The sequence below is a fragment of the Anabrus simplex genome, chromosome 1 (genome assembly GCF_040414725.1).
Source record: "Anabrus simplex isolate iqAnaSimp1 chromosome 1, ASM4041472v1, whole genome shotgun sequence".
Taxonomy (NCBI): Eukaryota; Metazoa; Arthropoda; class Insecta; order Orthoptera; family Tettigoniidae; genus Anabrus; species Anabrus simplex.
Window position 1 is genome coordinate 30,452,817 of NC_090265.1, and position 24,821 is coordinate 30,477,637.

Genomic DNA, 24,821 nt, shown 5'->3' on the forward strand with positions numbered 1-24,821 from the left:
TGAACTCTAACTGTTGCCAATTTAACAGAAGGTCGTTTTGGTTTTGCTATTTGCTTTTCGTCGCACCGACACAGATAGGTCTTACGGCGACGATGGGACAGGAAAGGCCTAGGATTGGGAAGGGAGCGGCCGTGGCCTTAATTAAGGTACAGCCCGACTATTTGCCTGGTGTGAAAATGGAAAACCACGGAACACCATCTTCTGGGCTGCCGACAGTGGGGTTCGAACGCACTATCTCCCGGATGCGAGCTCACAGCTGCGCGTCCCTAACCGCACGGCCAACTCGCCCGGTCAAAAGTTCTTTAGCATTTAGACTTATTGCCTAGCCATAAGTTATCCAAACGTAATAAAATAATAGTTCAGCCATTTTACATTTCGTGTTGACTATCTTAATTTTTATGAGAAGTTTATTATAATTTTTACCTCCCAATTGATGGATTGCCGTTACGACAAAGCATAGACCTATCATTAGCACTGGCTCCATCAAAGAGATTATTAATTTTTCCCAATACAATGTTGCCAACTCAGCGGATTTTCCGCCAAATTTGACGGATTTTAAAATAGAACAGCGGATAAATTTTCCATTTAGGGGACAGGGGATTTTTGACGGATTTTCAAACTTCTTTTGGCGATTTTCAGCGGTAACAACATCACCTTTCATCACCAGGAGAAAAAAATAATATAAGTAGAACTTACTACGGCATAATAGTCTACTTATTCCCGTTGTATTGAAATTTTATGTTACTGCATAGTACGACTTGTTTTCTAGATCAGCTCTGGCCCTTAGCCTCAGTCAGAATTTGTTAAAATCGTTGATGAGCCGGGTAGTGTCGTGTTTGATAACGTGTTTCTTTTGACGTCAGGTTATATTTGGCACGCCAATATGTCGAAAGAATAAGTTAAATAGTAGTCAGATATTTCGTAAAGACTAGTTGGTTGAGCTTCCCACTGATCCCAAATACCGACAGTGCAATATAAATGCGAAATTGACATTAGTTCTTTCCGCACTTACCAAAAACACTGGAAACAGTAATGAAAGTGAAAATAACTTTCGAAATAGATTTGAAAATTTCCGTATGTGCTTTGCTGCTGTGAAGTGCCAGCGTATATTTTGAAAAAGAATGGTACTATGTGGCTTCATATTAAACTACAGGACTTCAATCCAGCAAATCTTCTTCAGAGCATGAACTCCTGTTCTGAAACTGGTGAGTGTTGAGTTAATCTCTTTAATTAAAACAGCTGGTATATGCTATTTTGCTTCATTTCGAAATTTAGCGAATATTCAACTAAAATTTAGCGGATAAAAGATTTATAGGTTGGCGACACTGCTCCCAAACTCTTCAACAATTCATGGCCAGGCGTCGTCCAGTGGGCGTCTCCCAACTTGTTTGCCGCATGCGCAGAAGAAGAGAGGCGTGGCCTACGATCTGAGCAGTTCAGGACGTGTAGAGGGGCTGCATTCTCCTCCGAGCTTAGCAATCAGTTTAGTGTCAACTGCAACTCACTCTCTCTCTGCAACAAGGTATGTTCTGGTTGTGAAATGCTGTTAAATTCATAACCTTAATACTGGGACAATATGCAACTTCTGAACGATCAATTTCATCCAAAAAGACAAATTTTACACAACTTATTTCAGAACCAATCAAGCTGCATATTTTTAACTTGGGGATGGTAATACACGAATTGGATGTATTGAAAAGTCTTCTTCAGAAGAAACTATTAATGATTAAGCGTAATGAAAACTGAGCTGGCACAGAAATTCCGTTCATGTCTAGGGTTAGATTGTCTCCGTGACAGTCAAATAGGTCGGCTGACTGTGCAGTCTGTAGTATGTCATTCTACATTGTTCATGCTAATTTCTCCGTTGGATATTAAGGGGACATACAACAAACCGTACAATATAGAATACCTCTAGAAAAAGAATGTCGACGCACTTTACAAAACAAAAACAAAACGTGTATTACGGGAAAGAAGAGAATACATATTTTCCAGAAAGTATTTAATGAAACGGTACAATATTTCCCAATGCATGGGGTAATATCACATGCGCATAACTTTAGTCTACTCCATTGACTGATTTAGGACTATAAACAATTGAAAACTTAATTAGTTTGGAAAATTTTTGCAATATAATTAAAGCTTTTCACCAGAATTTAAAATAACTTATATATGCAACACCATTTGTTTTATGAAATTCTAACTTGCGTCACAATATGAAATGTGTGGCGTTAGATCGTAGTAACGGACATGTTGTAAGGCTGGAATGGTCTTGGCATTTCAATAAACTGTTATTTTTAAAAGAGACGGTGTTGCCCTGAATTCTTTAAATGAAGCATTATCAAGTTTGTGCTTAAATCGAAAATATAATTACTGAGCTAGTCTGTAACATGGTGGGTCTTGATGGGCAGATGTTCAAACCACCTGTAGAAATGCTATGTTACGTCTCGAATTCTGGCGCGACACATGGAAACTGAGGAGGAATATGAACCAATGATTATCAGGATGTGATCTTTACCGCACCTTTGTCTTCCGTACACCTTTCTCCTTGTACAAAATATTCTTTCATTTTTAAATATTTAAAGAACTTCTCTTCACCTTTTCAAGTTCATGCAGAGGTATTCCGTAGGTACTATCGGTGCAGAAGCTCGTGAACACGTGCTCGAAAGTGAGAACCAACCGGTTTATTTTATGTGAAAACTTCAAAAATTAGCTAACTTTATTTAATATAATTAAAATGGAAATGTATATTTTTATAGACTGCTTAGGAGTCGAGGATGAGATTTTTAAATCCTCTAGGCCTACAGGCAAACCTGAACTTGGGGACTCAGTAGTAAAGGAGCGGCTAGAGCTATTGTTAATACCTCTCATTTTTAAGTAGCTGTTGTTAATTTTGTGAAGCCCGGTACGTACGAATATCGACTAAGGCTGCGTGTACTAAGATTACAGAAGTTTCTGTAGCGATCTACAGTATAATAGAGGCAGCTGTCGTGCTGTAGGTGTCCATTTTGACAAGACAATACAATGATGGGTGGAAGTCGTATTTCACCTTTTCAGCCGCAACATGCATTTGGACCCGCAAAGGCAGCTTTAAAGTACCGGTAGCCTTTATTTTTACTGTTAGTTTATTGTTCTTAAGGTTCAGTTTGCAGGTTCAAGTAGCTTTGTACATCACGCGCTGGAAGATTTTCTCAGAGAAACGGTTTTGACCTAGACTTACGTTGCTCGACAACGCGTAGGGCCTATATCGCAGAGGTCACTGGGACCGTTTAGCCTCGTTTTTCTCTCTCTAGTTTCCTAATTTCCAGTCTTCTGTGTTCCCGTTGCAAACAACGCTGAAGTGACTCTTATAACAGCTCGGTCCCTGGGACCGCACTTCCGTAGTGCCAAGCGTAGTTCCATCCTTAGAGGCCTCCAGTACTGCAAAAGATGCCAGCTCACTTGAGCTCGGGGCGAGGGCATGGCTTTACTTTCAGTTGTAAAGTACAGACATTCGCATTGCATTGACATATGTACCGTCAAAATGAGACTGATGGACCCATGTTTTCTAAACACAGGGACTTTTATTTTACAAAAAATCAAAAAGGGGTTTGATTTGTAAGGTAAGTGTTGCACAATTTTTTGTTGCGTGTGATAATTATTCTAAGCAACTTTGAACATACGCCGTTGTGTGAACACTACGTTGGGGATGTGTGTTAAGAGACTGTAGATACAGACATTTCTGAAGTCTCTTGCTTTGTACCATAGAACCTGCAACCTTACGAGTAATATTACTTTTGGTGCTTTAATATTGGCATTAACTTCAGATGCCTTTGCTGGTGAGATGTAGTGTTTACAGTGGACTGTCTTCTGGTATGGGCTATATCAAATTTGTTACTTTCATTGACCTGTCTGTCTCATCCTTGGCTTTGACAATATGAAAGTGACTGAGGTATGAGTGATGCTGGTAATACCATTCCTTATGCAGCCAGTCCGTTGTGAATGGTGTGAAAATTTCGTTCATAGGGTCTGATGATGCATGCATTTCAGTGGGCTTGGCAGACTGATATGTAATAGCAACGGCTGGCTCGGTAAGGAGCCGGCCCCGTGGTGTAGGGGTAGCGTGCCTGCCTCTTTCCCGGAGGCCCCGGGTTCGATTCCCGTCCAGGTCAGGGATTTTTACCTGGACCTGAGGGCTGGTTCGAGGTCCACTCAGCCTACGTGATTAGAATTGAGGAGCTATCTGACGGTGAGATGGCGGCCCCGGTCTAGAAAGCCAAGAATAACGGCCGAGAGGAATCGTCGTGCTGACCACACGACACCTCGTAATCTGCAGGCCGTCGGGCTGAGCAGCGGTCGCTTGGTAGGCCAAGGCCCTTCAAGGGCTGTAGTGCCATGGGGTTTGCTTTGGTTTGGCTCGGTAAGGAAAGCAACGGGAAACTACCTCACTACTCATTTCCCTAGTACCTCTCTTCAGTGACGCCTAGGCTATTTATGAACATACACACTTTAACTGCTTGTTTTTTAAATATATTTTAATTCAGTGTGTAATTTATTAGCATACATAGTTCAAACATCAAAATGATTACTCCACGAACCTACTACGCTGGCGTAGCTGGGGAGAGGTGTCACTCCCACGTGGCGTGTCCCGGGTGGCGGATAGGGGGTTCCAAACCGGCTTGCCGGCGGACTTGAGGGAATTAAAATACATCTCGCGGACCAAACACACAACCCTCTGTGGGCGGGGGACGCAGACGAAGAATTCACCCACGGTATTCCCTGCCTGTCGTAAGAGTCTAAAAGGGGCGGCCAAGGGATGATCAAACTAGAACAATGAAACTACTTGTTATTAGTAGTATGGAACACCATAGGTCGATTTTACTTGCGCGTAGTACCACTGTTAGGTACCAAATAGGTTTGTGATTAGTAGCAAAAGAGTGCGCGACGGCTTTTACAGTGCCTGTGATTAGTAGCACTATGAGCGACAACATGGGATGACGGAACCCATGGTTCTGGCTTGCCTATGAGTAGTACCCACTATATGAGGAACACCACGGGATAGTAAGTCCCTGTGGCTAGTACACTTACGTGATGAACACCATTTGTTTGCGTTGCCTGTAAATGGCCATGCAATGTGCGAAACACCGAAGGTCTGTAATATGGGAAGTTGAGGAGAGATGCCGCATCGGGAGAGATGCCGCAGAAGCCATTGTTCACTACTGTGCCGTCGGATAGCTCCACCAACTTCACAGCTTGTATGCCTCCATCCCTGATGTTCACTCAGCTTGCTAGCAAGCCAGTTGCTCGAGTGCTGTGGATACGTATGGGAATGGAACATTTTTTGCCTTGTCAGTTGGTGTGAAAACATTCTAAGAAGGTAAGATGACCACATTACTACACTGCAATCGCTAGGTATAAATACCATGTATTGCTTAATGTGATATCTGAGGACGTTATTCTTCTCAATTCAGACAAAGGAATCCTCGAACAAAACAGGCCCTTTGTGCTTACCGACTGCGGCATCTCTCCTTCAAATTCAGGAGAGATGCCACGTCATTTCGAAGGAGAGATGCCGCATCTTGTGGAATGATTACCAAGGTTTATATGCCCCTTTTCTTCATATGTTATTGTACTGTATCCAAAATAAACCGGCCGCGCGGTGTAGGGATAGCGTGCTTGCCTCTTACGCGGAGGCCCCGGACTCGATTCCCGGCCAGCTAAGTGGTTTTTACCTGATTTGAGGGCTGGTTCGAGATCCACTCAGCTTGCTTAATTACAATTGATGAGCTATTTGATGGTGAGATAGCGGCCTCAGTCTAGAAAGAAAAGAATAACGGCCGAGAGGATTCGCCGTGGTGACCACACGACACCTCGTAATCTACAGGCCTTCGGGTTGAGCAGCAGTCACTTGCTAGGCAATGGCGAATCATCTCGGCCGTTATTCTTTGCTTTCTAGACCGGGGCCGCCATCTCACCGTAAAATAGCTCCTCAATTGTAATCACGTAGGTTGAGTGGACCTCGAACCAGCCCTCAAGTCCAGGTAAAAATCACTTGACCTGGCCGGCAATCGAACCCGGAGCCTCCGAGTAAGAACCAGGCACGTTACTCCTACACCGCGGGGCCGGGAAAATGACACATTGGCTTGAATATTTAACATACCCATTAATACAGCTGTAGTTAGTACGATTTTTGCACTTGGTGTTGGTGAAATTTGAAAACATTACCGAATGATGCTTCTTTTCTATGCAGAGAAATGCCTTCCACGTATCAGAGGAAATCCACAAGGGCAGCATGGTCAGAGGAGGCCCTCAAGGAAGCTGTAACCAGAGTAGCAGCAGGTGAAATAGGGAAGAGAGAAGCAGAGCGGTATTATGGAATACCAGCTAGGACAATCTGTCGCAGGATAGAAAAGGGTGACGTTTCCAAAAAACGCCTAGGTCCAGATGGCGTGTTAACAGCCGATAATGAAAAGAGGCTTGTTACCCACATTCAACGCTTGGCCGCATCAGGATTCGCACCAGATGGCAGAACAGTGCGAATCGTAGCATTCAAGTTCGCGGAAAAGCTAGGGTTAAAGCATACGTTTTCCCGTGAAAAGGAAATAGCTGGGTATGCTTGGCTGAATGCCTTCCTAAAGAGGAATCCAGAGCTATCGCTGAGGCAAGCAGAGGGGCTATCCGTCAACAGAGCTTGTGGGATGAATAGAACAGACGTGAATTTTTTTTTACGATTCTGCGTGACGTGTTGGAAGAACTTGGTCTTTTCGACAAACCAGACCATGTTTTCAATGTTGATGAGACCGGCTTCCCTCTCATCAATAAACCTGGAAAGGTTGTGGCAACCAAAGACTCTAAGAGCGTCATCTCCTTAACACCCAAGGAGAGGGGAGAAAATGTTACCTGTGTTGCGTGCTGCAATGCAGCGGGGACATTTCTGCCACCTGTGCTGGTGATGAAAGGTGTCAACAAGAAAGCTGAGTTTGCTGATGGGCTTCCGGGTGGATCGGACGTCTACATGAACCCAAAGTCGTCCTATATAACTGCTGAACTGTTCTTCAGATGGTTCAAGAAACATTTTGTTCCTCGAAAACCACGCGGAAAGACTCTCCTTATTCTAGACGGGCATGCGTCTCACACCCATTCTTTGGAGCTTTTGGAATGCGCTGAAAAGGAAGAGGTCGTGATTTTGTGTTTGCCGAGTCACACTACACACGCCCTTCAGCCTTTAGATCGATCGTTTTTTGGTCCTTTGAAGGCTAGCTACAACAAGGAGGCTGCTGCATGGATTCGAGATCATCCTCAAAGGAATATCACAAAATATGAAGCTGGGCATCTTACTGGCGCAGCATGGAGCAAGGCTGCTTCAGTTGGCAATGCAGTTTCAGGTTTCAGAGCCTGTGGGATTTTTCCTTTTAATCCCGATGCAATTCCTGAGAAATTTTTCTCTATATCCGGTGCTATACTCTCTACCATGGACAGTTCAACTTCGGGAAACACTAGTAGCAGTCCCGTACCCACCACAAGCAAAACCGGTTCCCCTGAAATGGCAAGTTGTTCCAGTTCTAAGAATCCTGAGTTGGATTCTCCCAGTACTTCGCTGTCCTCCAAACCCCTCAGTCCCCCCAGCACTCCCACAATGACCAAAGTCTCACCCTCGAAGCACCTTCACGAGATAAGTCCTATTCCCATTACCCTTCCTTCTGCAAAGCGCTACAAACAGTCGGCAGAAATTCTCACTACTTCAGTGAGAATAGAGAACACCAAGGCGTCTACAAAGAGAAAAGGCAAACTGAAAGGCTCTAAAGTACCTGCTCCAGCACAAAGGGAAGAAAACTCTGTGCGCAAAAGGATCATCCCTGGCAGTGCGGTACTAAATCTCACATTGGACCAAGACATCAACAACTGCACGGAGTGTTGGGAAAACAACTACCGAACAGCTTCCAAGAGTGACTGAATTCAGTGCAGCAAATGTCTCAAGTGGTTGCAATAAACATGCACACTCTACAAACAACTTTGTAATAACTGTGGAAGAGAACTTATCAGAGAAAAGAATGTTAGGAAACAAAAATGACAATGCGGCAACTCTCCTCCGTGGTGCGGCAACTCTCCTTAATGGTGCGGCAACTCTCCTCAGTGGTGATAAATTTCAGTGGAGTAACTTATTGATGTATTGTCACTATAACGTTAGAGTGAAATATTGGACAGGTGTTAGATGGACGTTTATGTATAGGTAATGAATTAATGTCATGTGCGGGTAAAAAATAAATGTATGAAAATTCATTTTAAGATTTTTTTCTGATTTTTTGAAAAAAGTGCGGCATCTCTCCCTAACTTCCCATACATGTGCGAATTTCATTAACTTACCTGTGAGTAGGACCATAATACGTGGAATACCGCGAGTCTACGTTACTCTTGATTAATATCGCAACATGACAAATACGCGTACCACGGTTCTACTTTTCTAGCGATAGGTACCATTGTTTGGGGCCGCTGACTTGGATTTTGGACCCCTTTCGACTAAAAGTATAATAGATTCAGTTTTTGTGCTATGGAAGCAGTCCCTTGGTCCGTAGGCTAATACTATTGTTCTACGCCCACTTCTGTGCATGTGAGGCACAGTGGGTCGGTTCCACTGATCGTTTTAAATTCATATCCATGCATCCATCCATTCATTCTTCGTCCTCACGTTTTGAATTGTGTTTAGTGGATGTTTTTTGGGCTTTTAATTTTCCATTTCATTTGGTCTCATTTCGTACCATTACGGGGCCGATGACCTCGATGTTAGGCCCCTTTAAACAATCATCAAAATGATTACTTTGACATTTTCTAGCCCATATTTACAGTAGTGGACCATGGGACTTCACGTCAGTAACTACGCGCAATATGTTAACGTCCGTCGTTGGGGGTTAACATTGTTTATATTAACAGATAGAGGGAGCTACCTGAAACATGAAACAGCGTTTCAAAGTAAGGCAACACTTGTGTGTAATGCGACGTCACACGCATGTGCTGTGTAGACTCGCGTGCCGTGCTCACTTGGATATGAATGCATCGTGGTCAGCTACTATAAGTGAAGGAATCTCTGCGGCCGTTACAATAGTCTGGCCTTCACACCGACACTTGGCAGCTTCGATCCTGGTTCAGTCCGATTGTATTTGAAGCTGTCGGTAGATTTACCGGCACATCTCCTGCGGGACTAAATTCCGGCACATCGGCGTCTCAGAAAACCGTAATAGTTAATGGGACGTAACGCCAACATTGTTGCTGTTAACGTGTAGCTGAGCGCAGACGTTGATACTGTTGCTTTTTCAGCCCTACTGGCTGTTAACTTAATCTCAAATTAACACGATTGCGTTAACGCGGAGTTAGCAACTAGTAACTATATATCACATCAGGTCTTGCTTTTTTTTTTCCTCTTTTTGCTAGTTGCTGTACGTCGCACCGACGCAGATAGGTCTTATGGCGACAGTGGGACAGGGAAGGGTTAGGAATGGGAAGGAAGCGTCCATGGCCTTAATTAAGGTACAGCCTGGCGTGTAAATGGGAAACCACGGAAAACCATCTTCAAGGCTGCCGACAGTACGGTTTGAACCCACTATCTCCCGATTACTGGATACTGGCCGCACTTAAGCGACTGCAGCTATCGAGCTCCGTGGTCTTGCATTTTGAGCTGATAGTTCCCTTCTGAAAATTCGAGTATAGACCTTAACGTTATCACACATTCAAAATTCGTTACAAATGTTAGACTGGAATTACTGCTATATTTCCTTCTCTAATCGGGTAATTATATGGGCCTTTTCCTTTTTTCTGGATTCATCATTGTGCGGTAGGGTACTTGACTTATCTCTATTCAGTGGGAGAAGATTTAAAATAATTTCTAATGTTGCGCCGCATTCTCCTTACGGCAAACCTAGCTCCTTCCTCTTTTCCAGCACCAGATGGATATTTTAAACGATTTCATCAATCTGTAGTTGTCCACGAGTACTTCACGACTTGCTAAGTTATCGTGGAGCATGCGAAATGTTGTGGACCTACAAATCACTCGCCGCGCTGACCAGTAAGTTTTCTGATTCATCACCGTATTATTACCTATGAACAAAATGTGTTCACACCACAGGCTCCATCTATAGGCCTATATCACATGTCCTGACTGATTCATCATCGCCGAGCCAAAGCTACTACACATCTTGCAAATTTGTATTTGGAATCTTCTTTAAAAATAAACACGTATTTTTTTGTTTATGCACTTTTCGCTTATACCATCCCCTGAAGTAGATTTTCCATAAAGTGTTGAATTCCTTAAATGAGGATACTTATATTTATATATAAAATACTGAAGAGGTTACAGTTGAGCTGGTATTTGGAATCTCCTGTAAAAGTAAGGAAACACACACAAACTTGTTTTATGAAAATCCACTTGGGAAGTGTTAAAGGGATAAATTTTTAAAATGTGCGTATCTACAGTATATCTCAAACTTAACATATTAAAGACGTGAACACTGATTTTTAATCGCCTTTAAAAATAAAGTAACATGTATTTTTTTGTTTTCAGAAGAAACACTGAAAAGGTTTATAAAGACTGAAATGGGTTGAATTCCTTTTCACGAGTATAGTCTTATATCTCAAACTGATGATACAGACATGAATTCTTTTTAAAACTACACGTATTCTTTCGTTTGCCGAAAACACAATTCTAGCAGGGGGAGGGTAATGAATTGAAATATGAGCTTAATTCTTTGTATGAGGTTACTTGTATATCAAACGAAGGATGTTACGAACGTGAAAATTGGTATTTAGATTCTCCTTTAAAAATACACGGATTTGGTGGGGGACTATTACTACTGTTCTCGTTTTCATTCCCCACCCTGCAGGGGTGGGGCGGGCCACCTAGAGGCCAAGAGGTGCGGGCGGGTCAAGGAGATGTGTGGAAAAGGGAAGGTGGGTAAACGAAGTGAGAAATGATAGGGTATGTGTTCGAAGAGGAAAAGTTAGATAGATGGGAAGGAGAATTGTGGAATAGGGAGGTGCATGTGGACGGTTTTAATATAGGACTTAAGAGAGACATGGCGGAACTGAAGGAAGAGAAGTTTTAAGAAAGGGGGTGATGAGGGAGTTGAAGAGCAAGTACATGAAACACAGACGAGAAGGTTACAAGGGAAGTGAGTAAGAGTCGGAAAAAGTCAGCGGGGGACGGTGGTGGCGAAAAGAAGTTGGAGGGGGTGGACTAACGGGTTGAGAAGGTGGAACGGGAGGAGGGGTCGGCCGGGGGCGACGACGGATGGTGTAGGTTGGAGAGCGTGCTGGTGGTGAACGAGAAGGCTCCACTCTATATCGATGACCATAGATGGGGGCTCCGGTGGCAATGGGGCGCTGGACGTCGGCGATAGTCGGGAGGAGGAGACGTACCATATATGTTGGTCCTGAACGGGTCTGAATGCGAAACGCACGACAGGCGGGGATTCCGGCGGCTTCTAGTTATTGCAGAATGTCCTGGCTGGAGATGGAAGGGTCGAGTCCACGGATCACACAGCTGGGGAGACCATGATGAGATGTGGATTTCTGCGTGGGCGTTGATAACGGTGGTGCTGCTGCGACGTTGTCTTGAAGCGATGATTGAGGCGATGGCGGCGTTAAGTCGGAGGATACCAAGGTGATGTTATGAGGGAGGGGGTTTACCGTAGTAGAAAATGTAGAATGTAGAAAGTGGAAAGCAGGAGGTCAAAATGGGCGGTGGGTGGCTAGTTATGACAAATGTAGCCGAGATGTGAGAGGACAAATGCGTCGTGGCAGAAGTCGTGGTGGTGATAGTTGTTGTAGGGGAAAGGGAAGAGGAAGTCGATGTGGGTTGTTGCGAGGTTAAGGTTGACGGCATGTGGACGACAGGAAGGGTGGTAGGGTCGGCGAAGAGTTGGGCAAGTACGAATGGAGGAGTAGATTCCACGGGGTAGAAGCGGTTATGTACGGATACGCCGGCGTCGACGAGGCGCTGCTGGTCGTCCAACGTTGATATGTAGAGAAGAATCAGTGGAGATGGCAATGAACTGGTGCCGTCCAATAGCCGGTAGGCATCATGTATGCGGAAGCCAGCGGAGCAATCTTCGGAGATGGCTGGAGCAATGTCTAGGATGGCGCAGGTGTACATGGTGACAGCCAACGAGGCGTCAACCTTTGTTTTGGGGGGTCGGCTGGGTAGCAACTATAGATGATGGCCACCCGGCCGAAAAAAAAAAGAAAAGGAAAAAAAAAGCCGAAGGGATGCGTGGACGTAAGTCCAATTTGGAGAAGAAAAGCCTGTGAGCGTGTCCCCCGCAGTAGGCTTGAGGATGTGATGTTGGTGAGGGAGGTTATATCTGCATAAGGAGGTGTAAGAGTTGAATTCTTTTTATGAGGGCATAAATGAGAAGTGGATATAAAACAATACACCCCTAAGGGATTTTGACTGGGGGAGCGAGAAATGACAAATATGCATACATATGAAACCGTTTGAATTACAAAGTTAAAATTCCAAAGGATATCCTAGATGTTAAATAACAGAAGGTTTGAAACAAATTTAACCTCTGAGTTAAATGGGGGTTAAGATCCGAAAACATATATAGACTAGGTATTCATTCCTTCCTCCGAACTGTTTAACGCACGAAGATAAAATCCAAATAGCGGTAAGGACTATATATTTTAAATCCTAGGTGAGAAATAGGAAATATTTTCAAACGTCCCACCCCTAAAGTTTTAAATAGGGTTGTCTCCGTAAACGAAATTATTCATGCCTCCAAAACAGTTTGAGGCACAAAGTTGTAATATTATGAGAAGGGTCTTTTATGACCTAGGTGAAAAATATCGTAGCCTATAGACTGCTTAAAATATTTCTCCCTTAAGGCCTTTAGATGATGGTTGACTCTCAAACACAATATCCATTCTTCCGAAACGGTTTCAGGCAATTATTTTTCATGAACGGTGGTCTTCTATATCTCAGATGCTAATACATATTTTAAAACATTCACCCCTCGAAAAAAGTATTCATTACTACATTACTGTTCGACATAGAAAATAAAAATTACGCAGGTTGGTGTCTTTTAAATGGGTGTTAAATAAGATAGGGTTAGACATTCAAATTCTTCCATATGGAGTTCAAATGAGTTTTAGATCAGAAAATAATTTCACCCAAAGCCATTTGACGTACGAACTGAGGGAGTACTTTAGAGGTTCAGCTGACAGTGGACACTCCAAACTGTAAAATTTTGAATTATATTTTCTTATCCTTATCATAACACGGGTATCTTGCTAGTTAATGTGTATAATCTATAAGTAGCACTCTCCAATCATTTGAAGAGAAATTCACTTCTCGACTTATTTTCAGAATTCTGTGGCAGTTCGGATTTAATGTTACGGACACAAGCTTTATTTTGTTAATGGCCAGGAAATATCACTTCCAGTTATATTTAGTTTGTCTTCCACAAAGCGAACGTTTAAGTTTTCTCTAAATTTAAAACTGTCCTCTCAATCCACTATTAACCCTTCTGATTAAACTTTTTATTTCAGTCTGCCTTTACTCTCGTAAAATTCCCATGAATATACTGTGCATATATGCAGTATTTACTCGCGCAGTAATAATCTATTAATCTTATCCTAATAAATTGACGTGTTGAATGGTGGTCAATCATTTCTTCTAATAAACTAATAAAAACTAACAATGCGCTATCTCAGATTACTCACATAAATGGACCCTTAAGATGGAAGCTTGGATTTGGGGAGTTGGCGGTTGCTTACGGTTTAATATTTTCTGTCCTGGCAACCACAACGCGCTTTCGCCTTTCGGGAAGGCCGTTAATTGACCAAAGACACGTGACCAGACGTCCTTTTTAGATCATTGTCCGGGGTCCGGGCGAGTTCCTTAAAAAAAAAAAAAAAAATGAAATGCCCTCGTAAATCTACTTCTTTGGGGTAAGCCCTATCTTACTACTTCATTACACGATGGCATAATAGAAATGTGATTATGGATATACAGCGCATGCCGTGTCACTCTATTTACCACTCTATATAGCGCACGCTTCCCTCTCATCTCGCTGCTATGTTAATGTGGCAAGCGACAGGATATTACGGGGATTTTAAGGAAGCCTCTTCTAAATGGATGGGGCTGAGAAGTGATTCATTACTGTGATGTTGAAAAATGTATTCCGTATTTGCGAGTTAAGTCTAAATCATTAGAAATATTTTGATTAGTTGTGCAATTTCAAACAATTCCGGAATTAGCGTAGTAATGACCCTGAATTTAACAAGTTAGTTTGTAGTCGGAAATAGGCTAAGTATTTCAATTCACGTAAGTCACTTGAGAGTTACTAAAACTTGCAGAATACTTTTCCTTCTATAACAGGGCACAATGCAAATGTAGAAAGACTATATTCACTAAGCTCAGTACAATGCACTGATAACAGAAACCATTTCAAAAAAAGATCTCAGAAAATCTTATTAATGGTTCGGTATGTAAAGGAATTTACATGTGTATCTTTTATGTTAGACACGCCAAAACTGCCGAAGACATCTTCAGAGAAGTACCGGCAAGGAGTGTTAGATTCATTGTTTAAATTTTGTAACAATTTACTATATAATATGGATATTGATAAATTTTGTTTATGTAAATTACGTGAAAATTAGAATAGATGTTAATTCAGACTCAGTGGACGAACTTCTTGTACTCTTTTTTTCCGGCATTGTCCCCCTTTTTAAATAGTTTCCTCGTCTTGTTTTATCTACAGTACTTGCATCTGGTCACCCCATGTAAGTGCACATTCTAATCGATGAATGGCAGATGTTCGTCGTTAGTGACACTATCCTGAAGACCAGCGCAGCGCCACAAACTCTTAAAATGTCTGCATGAATTTTAAAACTGGATGAATCTGCTCTTTCTCCAGCCCTTTCACCGAATAGGAGCATAGAGGGCGAGTGAGGTCGCATCCCGCCGACACAAGTTTGTGAATCCAGCATTCATGTTCTAACACTTTACTAGTTATATTGAGGAGGCATTCGACAAAACTAGACTACTAGTTAGAAAGAAAATGTACATTTTTCTTTGTACAAAATTAATTTCTAAATGCAGTTAACGGGGTTCATAGAACAACGTATTCTCTTAAATAGCTCCGCATGCTTCCCGGATAAGAATGTCTAACTACAGCAATCTAGGGGCCGATGACCTAGATGTTTAATAATGAACTACAGCAGTCGGTTGATTTGTCACTTGCTATGTTTCGTCAGAAAACAGCAGCATGGAGCACGTCCCTATAATTTAACTTAATGGCGCAAGTCTCTTCCCCTGAGTTGACTTGTACTTCTCCACGTTGGTCACTCAGGGCTGTGCAGGCTCCAGTTACCTGTTCATTCAGCTGCGTAGGCCGTGCCGTAGGGATTGACATAGTAATATGTTCGTGTGTTAGATTTCCTGTTTTGTATATACATGGTGGCAGAGAAGCTACTTTCCCCCTAACCTATGTTCTTTTAAGTTCATAAACACGTGACGATTTTCTACAGAAGCGATAAAGTAGCGGCATTGTATTCAGCACTATTCTGCTTAATTCTTCATATGGGAGTTAAGCTTCTTACGCCCCTAAAAATTTAAATACTTGTATTTTGTACTTCATAGCTTTTGTCAATTTTTAAAGGATTTTTTTTCGTTCACTGTTAGTTGATTAAAAAGCTCGATATTTCTTACATTTGATGCAAAGGCAGTGTTGTACACATTTAGTTGCAATGTCCTTATGTGAGAGACTATTACATTACAGTACCGTAGTAGTAATGTACACACCTCCAGGCTTGCGCTCGTAGCAGCAGAGCGGCTTATAAGATACAGTGTAGAGACTCCTGTCTACTGAAGCTAAATGTCCCGAACCGACGGGGATTTGGCCAGGTGATTAGGAATTTTAAAACAAACGATACAACTCGGATCTGGTAACCATGTTTTGGGAGCATAAACTATCGTGGTGAGCACAACATTGCTGAATTTGCTGAGCCACCACTACTGCAGTCTGACCACCAGTTGACTGTTTTCTAGGACTCGTACAGCAAGAAAGAAAGCTTATCGTCGATAATGAAATTTACCAAGGGATAGACAAGCAAAGAATTGACCAACCTCGGAGTGAGCAGATCTTTTGGTATTCAGTCAAATTTATTAGGTCTATCTGCTTGTCCCGCCTTGGAAAGAGATTTTGAATTGGTGATTGATGCACATAATCTGCTAAAAGCTTTTTTAAAGCTTTGTTTTGCTAGTTGCTTTCCGTCGCATCGACACAGAGGTCTTACGGCGACGATGGAACAGGAAAGGGCTAGGAATGGGAAGGAAGCGGCAGTGGTCTTAATTAACGTACAGCCTGGTGAGAACATTGGAAACCACGGAAAACCAATTTCAGGGCTGCCGACAGTGGGGTTCGAACCTACTATCTCCCGAATAGCTAAAAGCTTAACGTCTCCATCAGACGCCCTCATTCCAGATGAAGACTGGGGAGAGGTTTGGAACAGAACAGAGGCTTTAGGCTCGAAATTGTACAGGCTACACCTTGCCGGCCTACAGGACTGTCATGGCCACTAGGACGGGTACGACTTGTAGACGGTATTTTCTCCCGTTATTTGTAGCTACCAGTCACGTCGCCCCTTTCTCTCCCCATTCCTGTAGATTATGTAATGTGAAGTGTATAGGGGTGGATAACATTATGCGGTGTCAGACTCGTTGGCTGAACGGTCAGCGTACTGGCTTTCGGTTCAGAGGGTCCCGGGTTCGATTCGCAGCCGGGTCGGGGATTTTAACCTTAATTGGTTAATTCCAATTTCACGGGGGCTGGATGTTATGTGTTTTCATTTCATCCTCATCACGACGCGCAGGTCGCCTACAGGTGTCAATTAGAAAGACCTGCACCTGGCGAGCCGAACCCATCCTGGGATATCCCGGCACTAAAAGCCATAGGACATTTCATTTCATTTCACATTATGTGGTTAATCTCAAGGTTGATTTTACTGCGGACTACAGCAAAGTGTTTATGCTAGACTTTGTTCACACATTTGGGCGGGTTGGTGGTGGTGGTGATTGCTCTAAGTCCTCTATTAACGCTAAGCTCAGACGTTTCGAAGGATGAGGGAATTAGGAAAAAGGCCACTCTAATCCTCACAAACCTATCAGAAGGGAACAATAGTCGACCAAGAGAGTAGCGTAGCACTAGGACCCCGTGGTCGCCAATTTGAAAGACCCTGGGTGCCCACTTCGTCTGATTGTAAGACAGTCGGGAGATATCGGGGGGTGTATTCTACAGCTCGCAACCACACGAGAAAATTATTTGTGAAGATAAATATGTCCCTGAAATTTTAAATTTTCTATTTTGGTCTAGGCATTGCTAATAAAAGAATGTCTATGAATGCAGACAAAAGGGCATGCAAATGGCTCGTTTTCAGTGATAGAGGCCTTGTATACCCACAAGCGAACACTGTCAACCAGCTTGTTCAGTCGAGCGTCTATCTGAAGATCTCGTTTCCAAAGAGCAATATCGAACAGCTGCGCTACTTATAGATTACTCTCTGCTCTTGTCTTGCCTGCTGCAGACCTTGTAGTTTATATGAGTGACTCTTGGCTGATGGAAATGCGGTATTCTTCGTAAGAAATGCTATAATGGTTCAAAAACTATTAGAAGAAACATCCTACAATCAGCGTGAATTCCACGTGGCGCCTCCCAAGTGGCGGATAGGGGGGTCCTAACCGGCTTGCCGGCGGACTTGAGGGAAATAAAATACCTCTCGTGGACCAAACACCCACCCCGTGTAGGTGGGGGAAGCAGGCGAAGAATTCACCCCTGTCTGTCGTAAGAGGCGACTAAAAGGGACGACCAAGGGATGGTCTAATTAGAACCATGAAACTATTTGTAATTAGTACCATCACGCAGGGAACACCATGGGTTGCATTTACTTGCGCGTAGTATCACTGTTATGTACGTAATAGGTTTGTGATTAGTGGCGACAGTGTGTGAATCAGACGGTGGGTACCTGTGATTCGTATCCCTATATGAGCGACACCATGGTTCTGCCTTACATGTGCTCAGTTCCCACTATGTGAGGAATTCTACGGGATAATACGAGTCCCCGTGGTTAGTTCACTTATGTGAGGAACGCCATAGGTTTGAGTTGCCTTTGTAGGTTTGCGTTGCCTGTAAATAGCGCCACAATGTGCGAAACACCACAGGTCTGTGTTACATGTGCGCATTACACTACCTGTGAATAGTACCACAATGTGTGGAATACCGCGAGTCTCCGCTACTTTTGATTAGTACCGCAACATTACACATAGCACACTTTCCTAGCGATAAATACCATTATGGGGGGCTGATAACCTGGATTTTGGACCCCTTTTCGACTATAAGCATAATCGATTCAGCATCGTGCTATAGAAGCAGTGCCTTGGTCAGTAATACTATTGTTTTCTGCCAGCTTCTGTGCATGTGAGGCACTGTGGGTCGAATCTACTGACCGTTTTAAATTCATATCCGTCCATCCATTCATTCTTCGTCCTCATGCTTTGAATTGTGGTCAGTGGAGGATTTTGGACTTTTAAGTTGTCATTTCATTTCGTACCATTAGGGGCCGATGACCTAGTTGTTAGGCCCCTTCAAACAACAATCAATCAATCAATCAATCAATCAAACAGCGTGAATTCGCTGTTGACTTACTGTCCCATTTAGTTTTACTTTGAGAAAGAATACACGTTCGAATTTTACGCAATGCCTCGAGCTTACGTAAACATTTTGTGACTTGTTAAGGGCGTTTTATCGCAAACAAGAAAAGTACATAGGCTACTACCCCATGCAACGATCTGGCATTTGTTGTGCGAGTCTGCTCTCTGCGCTGATGTTGCAAAGCAAATGAACACTACTGTAGAAAGCTCAACTGTCACCAGAGCGCGTGGAAGTTGATAATTGTTTCAAGAGGAAGTACAACCATCCTTTAACACTAATCAGAGGGGAACAATGTTGAGAGGTCCGAAACTTCGAAAAGTCGAAGTATTCGCCAAAGAAGGGAAAGGGTCACGAAGGGCGTGAAGATGAAAGATATTAAATAAAATTCTACTTAACTTCTTATAAATATGCGGTCATTTTTTAGCTGTAGTTCCCTGAACGTCCTAAATTTCAACCCCTCGCCCAAATTCTAGATTGCCTCACAATCTGCCACACGAGCTTGAAAATAGAAATCATGCATTAGCCGGTAACCTACGGAAAATTTGTGAACAAAAGGCAAATAAGTTAGTACGGGAGGGGCAGGTGATCCGGAAAGTGATGGAACCAACTAGAGGGAAAAACATTTTGGATGTGGTGCTGGTAAAACCAGATAAACTCTTTAGAGAAACCGAAGTAATAAATGGTATTAGTGATCACGAAGCTGTTTTTGTCGTAGTTAAAAAAAAAGTGAATGAAAGGAAGGTATTAAAATTAGGACTATTAGGCAGTACCACATGGCTGATAAAACAGGGATGAGGCAGTTTTTAAAAAGTGACTATGATCGGTGGAAAACGGTAAATAAAAATGTAAACAAACTCTGGGGTGGGTTTAAAGTAATTGAGGAATGTGAAAATAGGTGTGTACGTTTAAACGTGGTAAGGAATGGTAAAGATCCACTATATTATAACAGAATTAGAGACTAAGGGGGTGGTGCAGGTTGGAAAGAAAGAAATGGCTATGGAAGTAAGGAAAAAGTGAAGGAACTTGCTAGGAAGTTGATTCTAGCAACTAAGTCTGCTACCTCCTGTGGGTGGGGGACGCAGCTGAAGAATACACCCACTGTATCCCCTGGCTGTCGTGAGAGGCGACTAAAAGGGGCCCCAGGGGCTCTCAACTTCGGGGGAGTGTGGGTTGGCGACCACGGGGCCCTTAGCGGAGTCCTGGAATTTCTTCCACATGTGCCAGGCTCCTCACTTTCAACTATCCTCTCCGACCTCCCTTGGTCAACTCTTGTTCTTTTCCGACCCCGACGGTATTAGAGCATTCGAGGCCTAGGGAGTCTTTCATTTTCACGCCCTTCGTGGCCCTTACCTTTCTTCGTCCGTTACTTCATTTTCCGAAGTGACGGACCCCTTCTTTGTTCCCTGTGGGTGGGGGACACAGACGAAGAATATACCCACTGTATCCCCTGCCTGTCGTAAAAGGAGACTAAAAGGGGCGACCAAGGGATGATTGAATCAGAACCATGAAACTACTTATGATGAGTACCATCATGCGGGGAACACCATAGGTCGCCTTCAATTGCGAGTAGTACCACTCTGTTGGGTACATAATAGTTTCGTGATTAGTAGCAGCAAAGAGTGGTTCACTGTGGGTTTCCAGTACCTGTGATTATTACCACTAAATGCGGAACACCACGGGCTTACGTTGTCCGAGATTAGTACCATTATGTGAGAAACACCACGGGTCTGGGCGTTGCCTCTGGTTAGTAACACAATGTGAGCGACACCTTGGGTCTTCGTTGCCTATGTTTAGTACCCACTATATGAGGAACACCACGGGAATACACTATTGGTTTGCGTTGCTTATGAGTGGCGACATTATGAGAGAAACATCAGAGGTCTGCGTTACCTGTACGACGTACAATACTTAGTAGTACCATAATGTTTGAAACACCGCGAGTTTACGCTACCTTTCATTAGTCCCGCAACTTGAGAAATACTATGGTTCTGCTTTACTAACGATAAGTGCCATTATGCGGGACCGTTGACATGGATATTGAACCCCTTTAGACAAGCATCATCGATTCAGGATTGTGCTTTGGAAGCAGTAATATTGTTTCTGGGAATGAGAGGCATTGCGGGTCAGATCCACTGATAGTTTTAAATTCATATTCATCAATTCATTCTTCATCACGTTTTATATTCTGGTCAATGGATGAATTTTGTACTTTTAAATTCTCATTGCATTTCGTCCCATTTCGCACCACAGGGGCCGATGACCTAGATGTTAGGCCCCTTTAAACAAAAGCATCATCATCAAGAAGTCAGCTAAGGATAACATGATGGCAAGCATAATTGGTGGTCATACAAATTTTAGTGAAAAATGGAAGGGTATGTATAGGCCTAGGTACTTTAAGGCAGAAACAGGTCCAAGGGACATTCCAGGAATCATTAATGAACAAGGGAAGTGTGTATGCGAGGATCTTCAAAAGGCAGAATTATTCAGTCTGCAGTACGTAAAGATCAGTGGTTACAAGGATAATGTCCAGTTAGGGGAGGCGAGTAATACCAAAGTCGTCTTAAAATTTACCTATGATAACAATGACATTTACAGTAAGATACAAAAGTTGGAAACTATAAAAAACAGCTGGAATTGATAAAATTTCTGAGGATATACTAAAGGCAATTGGTTGGAAAAACGTGATAGACATAAAGCTGAAAATTACAGGCCAGTCAGTTTGACATGCATTGCATGTAAACTTTGGGAAAGCATTCTTTCTGATTATATTAGACATGTTTGCGATATTAACCGGTTTAACAGAAGACAGTTTGGGTTTAGCAAATATTATTCCACTGAAGCTCGGCTTGTAGGTTTTCAGCAAGATATAGCAGATACCCTGGATTCAGGAGGCCAAATGGACTGTATTGCGATTGACGTATCTAAGGCATTTGATAGGGTAGATCATGGGAGACTACTGGCAAAAATGAGTGCTATTGGACTAGAAAAAAAGTGAATGAGTGGCAATATTTCTAGAAAATAGAACTCAGTGAATTAGAGTAGGCGAAGCTTTATCTGACCCTGTAATAATTAAGAGGTGAATTCGTCAAGGCAGTATTATTGGACCTTTGATTTCTTATATACATTTCAATGATACGTGTAAAGTGGAATCAGAGGTAAGGCTGTAAGCAAATGATGTTATTCTGTGTAGAGTAATAAGTTACAATATTGTGAGCAACTGCAAAAAGACCTCGATAATGTTGTGAGATGGACAGTAGGCAATGGTATGATAATACACGGGGTTAAGTCAGGTTATGAGTTTCACAAAAAGTAAAAGTCCTCAGTTTTTATTACTGCGTTGATGGGGTGAAAGTTCCTTTTGGGGATCATGGTAAGTACCTAGGTGTTAATAAAAGAAAAGGCCTTCAATGGGGCAATCACACAAATATTATTGTTAATAAAGGGTACAGATCTCTGCACATGGTTATGAGGGTATTTAGGGGTTGGAGTAAGGATGTAAAGGAGAGGGCATATAGGTCTCTGGTAAGACCCCAACTATAGTATGGTTCCAGTGTATGGGACCCTCACCAGGATTACTTGATTCAAGAACTGTAAAAAATCCAAGGAAAAGCAGCTCGATTTGTTCTGGGTGATTTCCGATAAAATAGTAGCGTTACGAAAATGTTCCCAAGTTTAGGCTGGGAAGACTTGGGAGAAAGAAGACGAGCTGCTCGATTAAGTGGTATGTTCCGAGCTGTCAGCGGAGAGATGGCGTGGGAGGACATTAGACGAATAAGTTCGAGTGGTGTCTTTTAAAAGTAGGAAAGATCACAATATGAAGATAAAGTTGGAACTCAAGAGGACAAATTGGGGGCAAATATTCGTTTATAGGAACGGGAATTAGGGATTGGAATAACTTATCAAAGGAGATGTTCAATATTTTTCCAATTTTTTTGCAATCACTTAAGAAAAGGCTAGAAAACAGGTAGGGAATCTGCCACCTGGGCGACTACCCTAAACGCAGATCAGTAGTGATTGAATGTTCATCAAACCATTAATTCCAGCCTCGAATGCGCTAATACCTTCGGGATCGGAGAACAGTTGACCAAGGGAAGTCGGATAGCATGCATGAAAGTGAGCAGTGTAAGGGCTGCAGGTCGCCAAACCACGCTTCCAAGTTGAGACTCTGGTGCCCTGTTTACGAGAGGCAGGGGATACCGTGGGTGTGACTGCAGAAGATCGACGCAGAGAGAACGATCGCCACCAGTAACTTAGAAACGATTAATGAGGTCGCACCAAGTCACTATTGAGTTGTGTAGCAGTAGACTTGAAATAGGCTGTAGCAATAAAATGGTCCCCTTTTGGCTCAAGCAGTAGACAGGTGCAGAGACCAGATTAAGGCTTTTGTGGAAAGCAACGGGAAAGTATCACGCTCGTCTTTCTATAATGTTGAGCTTAATCATGGACTACCCGTTCGCTACTGCACACTCTGTTATGTTAGTTTTCTTCAACTGAGGAATGTTTCATATTTGGTTCTCATTTTCAGGATGATCGAGTTTGTTCAGGAGCTGAATATGAAGGTTCCGCCCAGCTTCTTCGTTCTGGTGTTGAAAGCGCTTCTGATCATCGGTGGAGTGGAGTCCAATCCCGGACCTGTTGATAAGGTAACCATACTTAAGGATTTCTTCTCCTTGCTAGTCGTAGCTCGTAAACATTTTCTGAGAGCGCTTCGCTGCGCGGCAGTAGAAACAGGACTCCCTGCATCTCGAGAATACGCCAAGATTTACTAACTTAAAACAAGGACCTACCCTACTTGTAAATAGTACTGCGACCTCCGAGCTTTAACCCTTTGGTATCAGATATTTGTGATAGGCTTTGTGAACATGAATACAGTATATTACTAGAGATGAGAATTGCCCGCCTGGTGGCCTTGATCGTTAAGGCGCTGAAGTTTAAATCGGTCTGACACCGAGGTTAGCCGGTTGGCATATGACTCTGAGGGTGATTCGTCCGTCCGATGGGGACGTTAAGCCTTGAGCAGACCCCTTGGTGCTATTCGACAGGAGTAGGCTATGTGCCGGCACCGGGTTTCACCCTCTCCCTACTATCATATATCACGTCATTCATTTCATCTCAACTCCTGAGGTTGACGTCAGGGAGGGCATACGGTCATAAAAACCCGCTACGACAGATTCATCTCACCTCATACCCGACCCCGCAGGGAAACGGAACAAGGGTTGGACAAACAGATGAGAATCATAGGCACTAAAAGCAGTTAAAATAGCCATGTAATTAGGCACTAACATGTAAAATAAATAAAATCGGTATGAAAGAATACTTACAATTTAATAACACATCCAATTACTATAAAAGGAATTTACAACAGGCAACTTTTCACTGTTTTCCGGTAGGTAACAATCTTGTTCTGTCATGCAGAAAGTTTTTGTATTGAAGTTGCTTCATCTACCTTACCTCGTAGGACCCTGGCTACTTTTATCATCTCTTTCCATCCTGGATTCCGCTGCAGGACTCTATCGAACTTTTCGCTTATGCTAGGATATATTCGATATTGTAGGCCTGACATTTCATTTTCATTCCCTTCGTGGCCTTGTCGTTCTTTGGCAAAAACCTTCATTTTTCGAAGGATAAGTTCCCCTTCACATTTCCCTCTGATTAGTGTTAATAGACGATGGTTGCCCAGATGTACTTCACTACCACCACTTGGCAGAAACACAACCAGCCATATAAAGCTTATGTTTCCTGTTCGAGCAACCAAACTAGCACATCTTCGCATGAGGGCAGAGTTAATAGTGAAATATATAGTGGGGCGTTTTGTAGTGAATGGCCCTGTTATCAGAAGAACGTGAACATTTTCTGTTTGTTCAGGCACCTCAAACAAAGGAAACAGAAAATTTAATTCTATTTGTGTGCAGTATTTTATCCAATTTCATATTATATAGGAACCCCCTGAAACTGCCAGACCTACAATATCTAGTTCCCTTGACTTCCACTGCAGCGCTTCGAACTGTAGGCTTATGGACGTAAGCAATGCTATGACACAAACCTTCAATAAGGTACTGCTACCACTTAAATTTGATTATATTGTTTACTTTTTGTCACTTAAAATGACCTTGACTGCTTATACTCTTTAACATGTTGAGCATCAGA

General features: G+C 42.8%; 1 protein-coding gene across 1 annotated transcript in view; it reads left to right on the forward strand.

Annotated features, from left to right (window-relative positions):
- Positions 1–1,398: 1,398 nt before the first annotated feature.
- LOC136860230 (espin-like) overlaps positions 1,399–24,821 on the forward strand; it is a 41,868-nt gene continuing 18,445 nt past the window's right edge. Inside the window, exons 1-2 of the mRNA XM_067138744.2 lie at positions 1,399–1,522; positions 23,200–23,317. Of these exons, the coding sequence (XP_066994845.2) occupies positions 23,201–23,317 (117 nt within the window). The 5' untranslated portion in view covers positions 1,399–1,522; position 23,200. The remainder of the gene's footprint in view (positions 1,523–23,199; positions 23,318–24,821) is intronic.